At 42.2% G+C, this 13,682-nt stretch overlaps 1 protein-coding gene across 14 annotated transcripts in view; it reads right to left on the minus strand.

Moving 5' to 3' along the window:
• Nucleotides 1-13,682, minus strand: part of LIMCH1 (LIM and calponin homology domains 1) — a 397,989-nt gene that overhangs the window by 80,156 nt on the left and 304,151 nt on the right. For all 14 annotated transcript variants that reach the window (XM_058299328.2, XM_071216751.1, XM_071216737.1 and 11 more), the window contains exons 7-8: nucleotides 6,375-6,570; nucleotides 457-709 (exon numbers count right to left, since the gene is read on the minus strand). In XM_058299328.2, coding sequence (XP_058155311.1) covers nucleotides 457-709; nucleotides 6,375-6,570 — 449 coding nt within the window. The remainder of the gene's footprint in view (nucleotides 1-456; nucleotides 710-6,374; nucleotides 6,571-13,682) is intronic.

Consider the following 13,682-nt stretch of genomic DNA (forward strand, 5'->3'; position numbering starts at 1 on the left):
TCTATTATGATGATTTCTACATGTGATTTGGGAGCATGTTCAATGCATCCCTTACATACATGAGCTTGCATTTAGGTAAGAGTCTATCTGCATAAAGGTAAGAGTCTTTCTGCACCTAATGTAACAGGATTAGGAGTCTGCAGTTTCCCCAGCAGGTATGGATAACAGACTTTCAAGTGTGTGCTCAATGTCCTGTCAATATAACTGGTTTCAAAAACCTGCTCATTAGGTAAGTATTTGTTGTACATCTACTGTGTGCCAGGCATTGTTCTAGGAGCACACAGGAAGCTTATATTCTAGCACGACAAGCCACCTCCAAGAATCCGTCCTGCCTGCCTCCACTAGTAACCGTACATCAACGTTCTAAAACGGTTACTTCAGCTCACGTGCAGGAACTGTATTTCCTATGCCTCCTGGTGCGCAAGCCAGAGAGGCAGCAGCAGAGCTCAGGCTCACCTGAAGGGCCTCTCCCCACCCAGGGGGGAGGTGGCGGTGCTCCAGCTCTTCCGGTATTCCTCTCGTTCTGCTTTCTTCTTTCTCAGAGGAGCGGGGACGTAGGCCGTCTGATTGCTTTTGTTTGGGAGGTACTGGTTAAAAGGCACTGCTGATTTCGGCTCACCATGGGAAGTCCGCCGCGCAGACATGTCATCCTTCTTCACGTCTGGCAGCTTCCGATGTGGCAAGTCGGATTCAGAGTCACTTCCTCTCCCTGGGAAGAGAGGATGGGTATGGAAAAGGTCCAATGGCGAGTGGGCATTATTAGGGATATGATTAAATCTGTGGGTTCCGAGATTTCTTTCCTCAAATTACTCACTTAACAAATCTAAAGGATCGGTCTAAATTAGTCTCCTTTGGGAAAAGCGCTCAACTCTACTAATGAAAAACAGTCAAATAAAAAAATTAGAGGTAAATCTAACTGTATTTGGGAATTGCAATTAGCAATACCTTCGCCACAGAAGTACACACCAGTTAAGATTGTGCAATTCTCAAAATAAATCACGTCAATAAACCAATGGAGTTTTTCCTGAGCACCTGCCACGTGTCTTGCCCGGGGCCAGATATTCTGACAAATAAGAACTCTAAAGGATTTTGTCTCTGCTGGACCTTTAACCAATCCATGAAAGAACGTAAGTCATAATCAAGGAGAACAGACATCTAAGAACAACTGGAATTCAGGAAAGAGACCAGTGGGGATTACAGCCAGGGTTTGCCTTCCAGGAAGTAGCCTGGGTTATAATAAAGACACATTCCTCTCCATGGGCGCCCTTCCCCATTTCTGTAGCCAAAGGCCAGTGTTCCTTTCTCTGAACCCTCTGACTTTGTGATCTATTCCTTTCTTCTAGCACATTAGACTTTCTGGTTTGTATTTTGAGAACACGCATTTTCTATTATTTACAGTACCTACCCCAGTGCTTTTGCACATGGTGGGCATACTTGTGGATATACGACTGGGTTTGGTTTAAAGAGGGCCTTCGGCAACTCCAGGGAATTCGACGCTGCCAACATCGGCCTTTTAATGGGCAACAGCCCCAATCATCATATTTTGTCCTTGTTGCTGTGTCTCATCTCCCAAGATTTCTAAGCTCTACTAGAATGGAGCTATCCTGAAACAAACACTCCTGCTATTGGTAGCTGCCATTTGAATGCTGGATGACTACTCTTAATGAGAAAATTACAAGATTACTCCATTTAGAGCAAATAGAAAGATACCTTTTACACTTTTAAAATAGTCTAGAACTAGGAGTCAAGCCCGGCCGCAGTCTAGCAAGGTGGGTAGTGGACAGGGCGATAAGTTTGACACACTTCATTTTGAACTCTGCCACTCACTGGCTGTGTGGCTTTGCCGATGTCACTTTGCCATTTAAGCCTCTGTTTCCCAATCTGCAAAATGAGAATAATAATACCACCTACTTCATGGGGCTATTGAGAGGACTGGCTATGAGAGTACATGTAAAACATGTACTGTTTTCCTGTAAAACACAGAAGAAGTGCTTACTTTAAATGCTAGCTACTTTTCATGTCCTAATCGTTCTGGATCTGTCGATAATAAGCTGTGGATTCCTAGGTCTGTCTCTTAACAAACTGGATTGTAAAACAGGAATGAAATGCTTTGCGTTGCTTCCAAGGAGAGTTCGAGATTAAATGACATAATAGCTTTTAGAAGACTGTAAGCGTTAAAAGCATTGGCCTTGAACAAGTTGCTCATTGTTGCAGATTAAATATTCATTTGATGAATTATTCATGCCAGTGCTTGCAGTCTTCCTTCTGAAGTTTTGACCGTTCCATTACTTGTTAGTATTTGATTCATCACTTAGCCCCCTTCCCACCCCGTGTCTTTTAGCACATGTGTCTATCTCCTGTGATAGCAAAATGTTTAGAATCCCTGGAAAATTGTTCTTAGAAACAAATCCTAATACTACCTTATCTTTCCATTTGACAAAGCTCTTAGCCTATGTTTCCCCATTTGATGGCACCCCCATTTTATAAAGGTGGACACAGGCTCGGAGAGGCCAAGGAAGTCCCTTCTCCATGGCTGTTAAGGGACAGCTCTGGAACTCCAATTTCTAGTCTCCAGACTCCCAGCCCAAAGCACTTTTCTCTGTTACACTCTTCTCTTGGAAAAAGGATGCTGGAAGCATCATAACTTCGGGGTAAGCTATGCACTTGGTTGAATAAATGAATAAAAAAAAGAGATTCTTCAGTTGACTGTTAAGGCTGTAATGGATTAGAGTTTCTTACGGCCCTTAAATCTAAAGTCCTCTAATCTATGAATCTTATTTCTGTACAATATCTGAAATATATTATCTATAATTTACTGAGTGAATATTATCTATAATTTACTGAGCAACAGTCTCAAAGTGCCTTGTTTATCTCATAAACAGATCACTTTTTTTCAGATTCCCCTTTGAAAAAAATGTTACAGACACTTCAAGAAATATTACTTGACAAATGCCCCAAGGCAGAGTGACTCAGTTGCAAGAAGTGTAGCTCTATGATTTTATAGGCCAGAGCCTGATTTCAGTAATACCACCTACTAGCTGTGTGGCCCTGGGAAACTTAATTAACCCCTCTGTTCATCAAGGTACTTGTGGGGAAATTGGAGATGCTAACATCAGTTCATAGGTTGTCGTGAGGATTCAGTGAGATAGCAAAAAGCACCTAAAAGTAGCTTGCACTGTATACGCTCTGTAAATGTTAGACCTCTTCTTATCTAAGGTCAGGGATTTCAAAAGCTTTTGACTTCATCCTATGAACGTGGAAATACACTAGGGTGGCTTCTCTATTAATGCCCAAAGTTTGGAAAATGCAACACAGCACATGATGATGTTGTTTTATCAAAGCCCAACTCTTCTTTTCCATGGGGCTATATCTTTCTCCTTCACAGCAACTAGGGATTTTCCTTTTTTAAGTGTATTTTTGCCCAAGGCTTTGTCTCTAATCCTCCCCTAGCACTTTATTTTCTCTCATGCTTTATCTTTCTCCCTTAACTCATCTTTTATATAAGATAGGAATAGCCATCTAATGTCGTGTAATTTTTATAAAATAAGTTCTTAATTTTAAAAGCAACTGAGTAGAAAATATTTGTATTTCCTCTGAAAAGAAGCCCATTTAGCCACCTTTAAGAGGTCTCAGAAAGGATGCTTGTGAAGGTGAGAGAGGGACTGGGCACCTGTCTAGCAAGACAGAATGACTGACCCAACTTAGGGAATCTACAGCATAACAAGTGTCCCACCAGGTAGCTTTTATGTCTGATGGAATCATGGCACCTCCAATGTGTATGGCCCGTGATTTTCTTTATTGCATTGGCAAATGGATCTTAATGATAATAAAGTGAAAACTCTCCATTTTGACTCAGACTGAATTTTGGAGCATGTCATGGTAAGACTTTCTTTAATTGATTGTGAGTCCCAGGAAACAAATTTCCAAGACTTAACAAAATGTTTTTCCAATTTGCAAGTGGTTATTAGGACGAGGAATCTCCTTAATTAGCATCATCTTTAAAAACATACCATAGATTCTTATGAAATCCAACATCTATTTGGCTAAAATTATAACACATATTTTTTCATTTAGGCAGATTTAAAACGTTTTTCTTTTAAAACCTCATTAGTTCTTGATTAGTTTACAACTTAAAGTGTCAGTTCATTGGTGAAATTTGTATGCAAGGTGCCCTTTTGAGGAGAGTGTTTTGGAGAACTCAATTTAATGTTATTCCTTAGATGATAAAAGCATTTATTAAAAGACTATCTTATCAATCTTACTTGCTGCAAATATATATATATTATATATCAGTACAATGTTAATAATCACCATCTCAGACCCCTTCAAGATAAGGTTGATTATGATTTCTTACCCTTTCAAGCTGATGTCACAGTAAATAAAGGGTCCACATTAATAGTGATTTTTAAAAAAAACCAGTGTGAACAAACTCTAATAATTTTTTAAGATTCAAAATAAGCTAGACTGGGAAGCGGACTTGGCCCAGTGGTTAGGGCGTCCGTCTACCACATGGGAGGTCCAAGGTTCAAACCCCGGGCCTCCTTGACCCGTGTGGAGCTGGCCCATGTGCAGTGCTGATGCGCACAAGGAGTGCTGTACCATGCAGGGGTGTCCCCACGTAGGGGAGCCCCACGCGCAAGGAGTGCGCCCCATAAGGAGAGCCGCCCAGCGTGAAAGAAAGTTCAGCCTGCCCGGGAATGGTGTCGCACACATGGAGAGCTGACACAGCAAGATGACACAACAAAAAGAAACACAGATTCCCACGCCGCTGACAACAACAGAAGTGGACAAAGAACACATAGCAAATAGACACAGAAAGAACAGACAACCGGGGGGGTGGGTGGGGGGAGGAAAGGAGAGAGAAATAAATAAGTAAATCTGTAAAAAGAGAAAGCTAGACTAAATATTTTGGCTAAGATACAACTTGTAAATGTAAATCTACTTTTGGGTTATGCTAAAATTTAATTAGATCATGGACTGGTATTGTAATTTCTAATACTGTGGCGGTATTTAAGATGTCATAAGAAATTTCAGAAATGTTTTTCAAGTGGTTCACAATGGGCTGTGGAATTCTTTAGGAGTCAAATACTATGTGGTTTCTTATTTGTTGGAAAGTTTAAGTACTAAAGTAAACCATCAGTTCAGTCATTCTAGAATGAAAATCTCAGACCTAGAGAAAGAAGTGTGGGTAAATAAGCTTAAGAACCTATGTTTTGGACTTACACTTCTTGATTCTGACATTGTTACACTATTTACTCATGGTGCTTTTTTGTCACTTATAGATGTTGAAACTATTACTTAATCTCTTTAAGGATAAAAAAACAGTGTCTCATAGCTCTGTGGTAGAACTAGGTGGTACTATATGAGTATCTCTAGACTCTGGCTGAGTACTAGATGAGATACTCTATGTGGACTGATTAATCCAGTAACTGGACATATTAAATACTCAACCCATGGATGTACATAGTAATAAAACTTGATTGCTGAAAGGGATCTTTTTTTCTATAAAAGATAGGTTTGGTTTAGGCAGTAGACTTTGGTCTCCAGAAATATTAGTATCCATTAGCAATACAGAAAAAGTTAGAAACAAATAAAAAATTCCCCACCAGTTTTATGTCTTTCTGCAAGTTTTCACATGCAGAACCAAGCCATCTTCCCTTCCTAAATGTATAAAAGGCTCAAGATGCGTATGGTAAATAGCTCCTGAAAAAGATGCATTAAGTTTATATCAGGTTGCATGACCATACATTTTTGTGAAGAAAAAAATGATCATTCCTTACAGGTGATATAAAACCAACAGGATTTAAATCAAACCCAGCCTTAGAACAAAGACAGACGGGCCAGGCTCTGTCCTATACTTTAATGGCCACCTGCATGGCTCTAGTCAACCTGTCAGGTATCATAAACATCAAAGACACTGCCCCATAACTGAGCCAAAATTTCACAGTCCTCGGCCTTGGATCTTTCCTAAGTGTGTGGAGCACGTTACCAGTTTGCTGGAAGTGGATCCATTTTCACTTAGACAGTGTGGGACTCACTTAAACATTTCCCCTCCTCGTACCTGGAGGATATAAGCCTTCAACACAGTTTATGAGTTGACGGTCCGCACAGCGTCTTGCTTCACTGAGAGCAAGGGAGGGATGATGTAACACATTTTCCAATTAAAGATATGCTCACAGAGGCAATGCTCCAACAAACTGCTGGCAGAGCCAACCAAAACTTGTTAAGAAACTCTCCTTCTACCAGTCTCTAGAGGGACCAGCTCCTGGCAAGGTGGATTCCAGGTCCGCCTGCCCAGAGCCTTCTCAATCCTTCAGCCGGTCAAAGTGCAGCCCGTGACAACGTTTAATTCTGAGATGTGCAGTTCAACCTACCATCGCTGCTTCCCCTGAGGACTACATCTGGGGAAGGTGTCTGCCGGGAACGGGAGCCAAAGGAATCCAGGCTGTCGAAGGAGTCATCTCTGCCGTGCCGGGGCGGAGAAAGGGAATCGCTGCGCTCCGAATCCCAGCAGTCAATGTAGCCACTGTCTCGGATATTTCGTTTAGGACTCTCAATGTCATCAGCCTCCTGCCCCCAAAATAAAGGAAAGCAAAAAAGGATTACAAACATTACTGCAACAGACAAAGAGCCAACGATAGGCTAGCAAGGGTTTTGGTCTACAATAAACCCTGCATAATGCATCAGTTTGGGAAGGTTGTGGTGATCAGTTACAGGATCGATAATTTTCTTCAAGTCATCTTTCCATCATTCTACCCTTCCCTGCTGCGACTTTGCCAATGAGAATATCACACACAACATTTTTTTAAAATCCTCAGGGCATTCCTGCCGTACTCTGGTTTTTGTTTTTTGTCTTTTTTTTTAAAGCAATCAAAAGAATTAAGAATAAAGATCACAAAGTTGGGCGTCACAAGAATACAACGACAGAAGAAAACAAAAACAAAAAACTAAAACCTTAACCTTGGCCCATTTTTCGGAATCCATAATTGCATCTCTGTTCTGGGAATGAGCCCCAAGTTTAGCTGTACAACTGCCCCTGTCTATGCTCTCTGGCAAATGCATACAAGCATTTGTTTTTGCAGCAGAGTCAGGTCCATAAAATCCTGGAGCAGCAGGCTTCCATCTCCTTCTACCTTGAAGGGAAATTCCTGCTCTGAAAGAAGCTGTCTTTCTGAGGCAAGAAAGTAAAAAAAAAAAAAAAAAAATCCAATGAAAAATATGCAAAATGCTTTTCCTGATGTCTCAGAAGAATCCAGGCATGCTCTCTGCTCTCGGCCAGCTCTTGGCGCAAGGGGAGCTGAAAGCACTTGTGGCTGACCCACATGTTCAGAGCAGTGAGAACAATGGCTGTCTTTGACAGCCTGTGATTATAAATTCTTTCCAGCACAAGCAGCACATACTAAAACACTGAAACTCCAGCAGAAGAAAGGTCAGTCAAAGCCATCCTCACCCTCTTATTATAATAAAAGCCTTGTTCCCGCCAGTGTCTTAGCATTAATTATAATAGTCCTGGCTGAGGAAAACAAAAATAACTCCAGTCACTCAAAGATAAACCTCAATTTAATCTTCCCCAGACTGTCGCTTAAAGTCAGGGTTGTGGATGACCCTGGCAGGGAGGCATGTTCTCATCTGAAAAGACTGAAACATCAAACTGCAGATTTCCTGGGATGTTGAGGAAGTCCCCTCTGCATTCTTAAGAGAAAGGAAAAAGAAAGAGATATTCTCCATGTTAGAAATTCTCAAAGAGGTCCTAAATGGCTTACTATGTCCACTGGAGCAAAATGCCTGGGCAAGAAGCAACTTCTCTGCTGCTTTTATCAATGATAGTCCGATCCTCTGATTTACTTGGTAATAGGATGCACTTTAGGGGAACTGTGTGGCTGTCATTCAGAAGGCAATAGGCTCACATCATGAGAAGGGAGAAGATGAGGGGAGGAGGAGAGGGCTGAGAGCAAGTGCCCTGCGTCCACCTCACAGTGGATGTGACTGAGCACTCCTGAAGGAGAGGTTGTCAAATTGCCCTGGTGGGAACTGCTGAGTTACCCACCTCCAGAGGAAGGCTGAAATTCCAGTTATGGAAATTAAGGTAGTTTACTTGTAGGTCAAAAGTTAACCAGGAGGGAAGTGGCTTTGGACCAGTGGATAGGGCATCCGTCTACCACATGAGAGGTCCGCGGTTCAAACCCCGGGCCTCCTTGACCCGTGTGGAGCTGGCCCATGCACAGGCTGATGCGTGCAAGGAGTGCCGTGCCACACAGGGGTGTCCCCGCGTAGGGGAGCCCCACGTGCAAGGAGTATGCCCCATAAGGAGAGCCGCCCAGTGCAAAAGAAAGTGCAGCCTGCCCAGGAATGGTGCTGCACACACGGAGAGCTGACACACAAGATGATGCAACAAAAACAAACATAGATTCCTGTGCCACTGACAACAACAGAAGTGGACAAAGAAGAACATGCAGCAAATGGACACAGAGAGCAGACAACGGGAGGGTGAGTTTGGGGGGAGAAAGGAAAAGAAAAAAAAAAAACTTAGCCAGGACTTTGAATGAAAGCCTGGCCCAATAAGCTTAAAAAGGGAGAACTCATGACTCAACAAAAAGTGTACATCTAAGTTGGATGTGACTTCTCAGTTTCTTTGGAAAGTCAATGGGTTATCTTGGATTATTTCTCTGAGAATAGGCAAAATGGCTAAAATTACAGGTCACTTTTATTGTGCACTTACTAAGTATCTGGAACTGCTTTTGATGCTGTTTGTATAACCATCCAGTGATGTGGTTACCATTATTTCCATTTGATAAATGAGAAAAATGAGGCTCAGGGAAGTTGGTAACTTGACTGAGAAGACACATTTAAGTGCCACAGCTGGGATTCCAATATAGGACCCTGTCTTCAAAGCCCAAATGATAAAACATGAAAACTTTCTATCACGTTTGGTACCATCACAGCTGCCCATCAGCATCACGACCTCCACTACTCAACAGTGGCTGCCTCCTTAGCCTGTCGAGGATGCGAACCTTGACACTGTTCCTTAGCAAAATGCTGACTGCATCTACATCACCAAACAAATGATAAATAACACAAGAGGCAGTGCAGGGTAGTGTTTAAGAGCACGGTATCCAAAGCTCGGTATAAATGCTGGCTACACCACTTACAGCTGTATGGCCTTAGGTAAGTTACTTCACCCCTCCAGGTCTTAGTTCTCTCATCTGTAAAATGGGGCTAATAGTAATAGATAGTGCCTATCTCACAGGGTTCCTTGGAGCATTAGATGTGTTAATACATGGGATTCATTAAGAAATATGCCTGGTGCATAATAAGTGCTCTAAGGGTGTTAGTTATGGTTATAATTACGATTATACTGTATATTCACTCTGGTATGTAAATGTCAATATATAAATCATATCAAATTTAACAAGGCAATTAGATACCCAAACTTAAATACACACTGGTACTCTTCTTTTTCCTTGTTCATTTATATACCATGGTGCCAATTTTCCATCAAAAGGGCTGACCCTCAGGGAACTGGACCACTGGTCACATTTAGAATGGTCACAGCTACAAGGTGCTTGGCACACCACTACAAAATTGGATTTTGAAGAAAATCACATCAGAAAGGCTCCCCAAAGGCCAAAATGTTTCTCCCATCCCCACCCTACAAACTATAGAATAGAAAGAAGAGCTTCAGCTAGTTATGGGACTTAAAAACAGCCAAGTCCAAGGAAACGGATGTGGCTCAAGCAGTTGGGCTCCCATTTATCATACAGAAGGTCCAGGGTTCAATGCCCAGGGCCTCTTGATGAAGGCAAGCTGTCCCACGTGGAGTGCTGGCCCACGCAGGAGTGCCACCCCGCAAGAGTGCCAGCCGACATGGAGAGCTGGCAGCAAGATGATGCAACAAGAGACACAGAGGAGAGACAACAGGAAGATGTAGCAGACCAGGGAGCTGAGGTGGTGCAAGAGAATGATCACCTCTCTCCCACGCCAGAAGGTCCCAGGATTGGTTCCCAGAGCCGCCTAATGAGAATACAAGCAGACAAAGAAGAACACACAGCAAATGGACACAGAGAGCAGACAACCAAGGGCAGGGGGAGGAGGAAGGGGAGAAATAAAGAAATAAATCTTAAAAAAACAAACAAACAAAAAACCAGCAAGTCTGTTATGTTCATGACTACACAGAAAGTAAAGAATAAATCTGTGGGTCAAGTGCACGTGCTGGAAGCTGAATGGCAAGGTCGGTTTGAAAAGTGAAAGCAAGGTCACTGAAGCCATCCTTGGCCACGCTGATCCCCCAGGAACCTTGGGGCGAAGCAAGAGGCTGGTTCTTCAACCAGAAAAGAAGTGTAGACATCAACTCATGGACAATTTCGTTGGCTCCATAACCATATTGTGTGTTCTGGTCACGTAAAGTTAAGCTTTTAGGGGCAAGTAGGAGATATAAACCAACACAAAGGCTAACAGAATCAATTCTCCTTTCTTGGAATCTAATTATCTTGCCTGTGTTTTTTTACCTAGTTACCCAGTAGTTTTCTGGCTTTAACAAAGAACAATACTTCAGGGAAGGACACAGATTCAAACAGTCCACTGTGCTGTTAGTTAACTGTACTAGTATAAGTGTATTAATGAAGTGGGTGAGAACTACCAGCTTCCATGAAAATGTTGAGTTATTTCACTCACTTGTCCTCTTCCTGCCTCCTTTGTCAGAGAAAATGAGAACCAGCCTGGGTGGATACCTAGAGGTATCTGAGAAACTCCAGATGCCTCTGTTTTACCACTCAGTGTTTTCTGTTTCCTTTGTCATTTACAGGGTGCTTTAAAGTTGATCACCCATTCTCCACCCACTACACTCTGGGTATGGAAGTTACTTCTTCCACAAATATTTACTGAGTGTTTTCTTTGTGCCTGGCACTGTTCCGGTGCTGGGGACACATCATCATACAAAACTGACAAATGCCCTGTCCTCATGGACCTCAGGTTCCTGTTTCTAAACAGGAAAACATATAAATGCACTACAAAGCTGGATGGTAAGCGATGAGGCAGGTGAACAGGAATTGATGGAGGCTCTTTTAGGCAGAGGTCTTGGTTGTATTTGCGCATCAGGCTCCAGCTCTTTATCCTCTTCTTCTGGTAACACCCTTCATCTTACGCACATTTCTCCTACTAGAAAAATGAATATAAAATTTTTCTGCTGACCCTCATTGTGAAAGAAAATATTTTAATTTCCTATTTCAGCCTTTGTATGTACACAGGAGATTCTAGTTAGCCCTCCATAGCTATTCTCCACTTTTCCTTCATAAAACCACCCACATCATTCTGTTGGGATAAAGCCTACTTGTTCCAAGTCTGTCCTTGCAGTCAGCTGTGAACATGTGAACAAGTTCAGGTCACACTGAGATTTAAGAGGAGATGTAGTGTATGTCTTCCTAGAAAAGTGTTTCAAGGAAGGTCATGGGCCCATCTTCTTCCTGTTCCTTCTTTTTCATGGCTTGAATACAGACATGATGACTAGAGCTTGAGCAGCCATCTTGGACCAGAAGATGAGATGCCATGGGTGAAGAATGGTGGAGTACAAGGACTGAAGGAGCCTGGGTCCCTGATGACCATGGAACCCCAACACTAGCTGGACTTTTCACCTCCAGATCTCATTTATATATGTGAGAAATAAAATTCTATCTTATTTAAGCCCCTGTTATTCTGAGTTTTCTGCATTTCCCAGCTGAATGCAATCCTAACTGATAAAATGGAGACATTATATAATATAAATAAAACTAATATCTGCAGGTGCTTGGATAGACCAGTGAAGTTCAGGTCATTCACTCCTCTCTAGGGAGGTAAGAGAGTACCATTGCTGGACATTTTAGTTAAAATCAATGCTTTTCCCAGTGATACTAACTACTCCATTGTGCATGATGTTGCCTATATTCTTTAAAAAGGGTAACAACAGCAGTTGACAAAAACAGGTCATGGCAGCTGAAGTACCTAACTGTCTCACTAGAGGAGGAAGCTAAGAAATGGAAGGAACCAACACCTGCTCAGACTGTAGAGGAGCTGGATGAGTACGTAAGAAATGTCCAAAATGAGTGTAAATCAAACTCCAACTGAGTCCAGTGGGGTAACTGTAAAGCAAAGCTTTTAAATCGTCCCCAAGACAATCCACCAACATCTACCATTATTCAAGGCCAAATTAAACAAAAATAGTAAACATTAAGACTTCACCAATTTAGACTGGAAATCTCCTTTGTAAATTCTCATAGAGTTAGATGAAAAATTAAATGGCAAATAAGAGTTCAGACAGGGAAACAATGTGTTGGGTTTAACTGTGTTTATTTTTAAGGAATTTAGCCTAAATGACTTGGTTTATATGCATTACAACCAATGTGAAAGCCTTGTCCATTTATAAATATGTGAGCCAAAGAGGCTGTAGGCGAATATGGCGATCTCATATGACTATCAACTTTCATTTAAGCCAAGAAGAATATATTATTAGAAAGTTGGAACAAATTCTTACTTTCAGTGTTAAAAGAAAAACAGTAAAACACTAAATGCCTGTCAATGAGGTCTCAGTTCACTCATTTCACATGTCAGAGAAATGAGGAAATGAAAGACCTTAAATATTTGTGCTGTAAAAACTCATGGATGCTACTGATTACAAATGAGCTTTACCTGTTCATTTTTTTTTTTTTAAAGATTTATTTATTTATTTAATTTCCCCCCTTCCCCTGGTTGTCTGTTCTTGGTGTCTATTTGCTGCATCTTGTTTCTTTGTCCGCTTCTGTTGTCATCAGCGGCACGGGAAGTGTGGGCGGCGCCATTCCTGGGCAGGCTGCTCTTTCTTTCGCGCTGGGCGGCTCTCCTCACGGGCGCACTCCTTGCACGTGGGGCTCCCCCACGCGGGGGACACTGTCCCTTGTGTGGCACAGCACTCCTTGCGCGCATCAGCACTGCGCATGGCCAGCTCCACATGGGTCAAGGAGGCCCGGGGTTTGAACCGCGGACCTCCCATATGGTAGACAGACGCCCTAACCACTGGGCCAAAGTCCGTTTCCCTACCTGTTCATTAAGCCTAATTCGGGTGGGGCTACTCCTGGGTAACACTATATACCAATACTCACATGAGTTACTGTATACTGTTGAATCATGAAATGAAACACACAGGCAGGGACACACAAAGAATTCCACTGTTTCTTTTACAAATTCCAACCTTAAGGAAGTCTCTCTCATAATTAATGTAAACAAATAAAGTCTTTAATGTTGTAAAAAATGTTTTCCAAATTTCCAGGTCATTCAAACACAATAGCCATAAAATAAACATCTGAGAACAGAATGCTTCTAATGTATCAGAGCCTGTCCAGGAATGATGCCCAGGAGACAGCTAGGCTGGCATGACCTCACCCACGCCAAGGTCCTGACGGGTGAATGAAGTGACCTTTAGGACGAAAGTGCAGAACAAGTCTTCACTTTTGTAGAATACTGCATTGTTTTATTCAAGCATTATTCCCCCAAGAAAACAAGCACTGAGCTTTCTGGTATTCAAAGCCATATACTGACCGATGGAGTTTGCTCATTTAGAATTAAAATTGAATGGGGCTCAGGTCTCCCACTCTTCAAAGGGTATAAAAGTTCAGGTAGGTGTGGGTTGCACGTGGCAGAGACGTCAGCGGTAAGGCAAGTGGTAGTTTCCTTGACTG

Source organism: Dasypus novemcinctus, chromosome 1, assembly GCF_030445035.2.
Source record: "Dasypus novemcinctus isolate mDasNov1 chromosome 1, mDasNov1.1.hap2, whole genome shotgun sequence".
Lineage (NCBI taxonomy): Eukaryota > Metazoa > Chordata > Mammalia > Cingulata > Dasypodidae > Dasypus > Dasypus novemcinctus.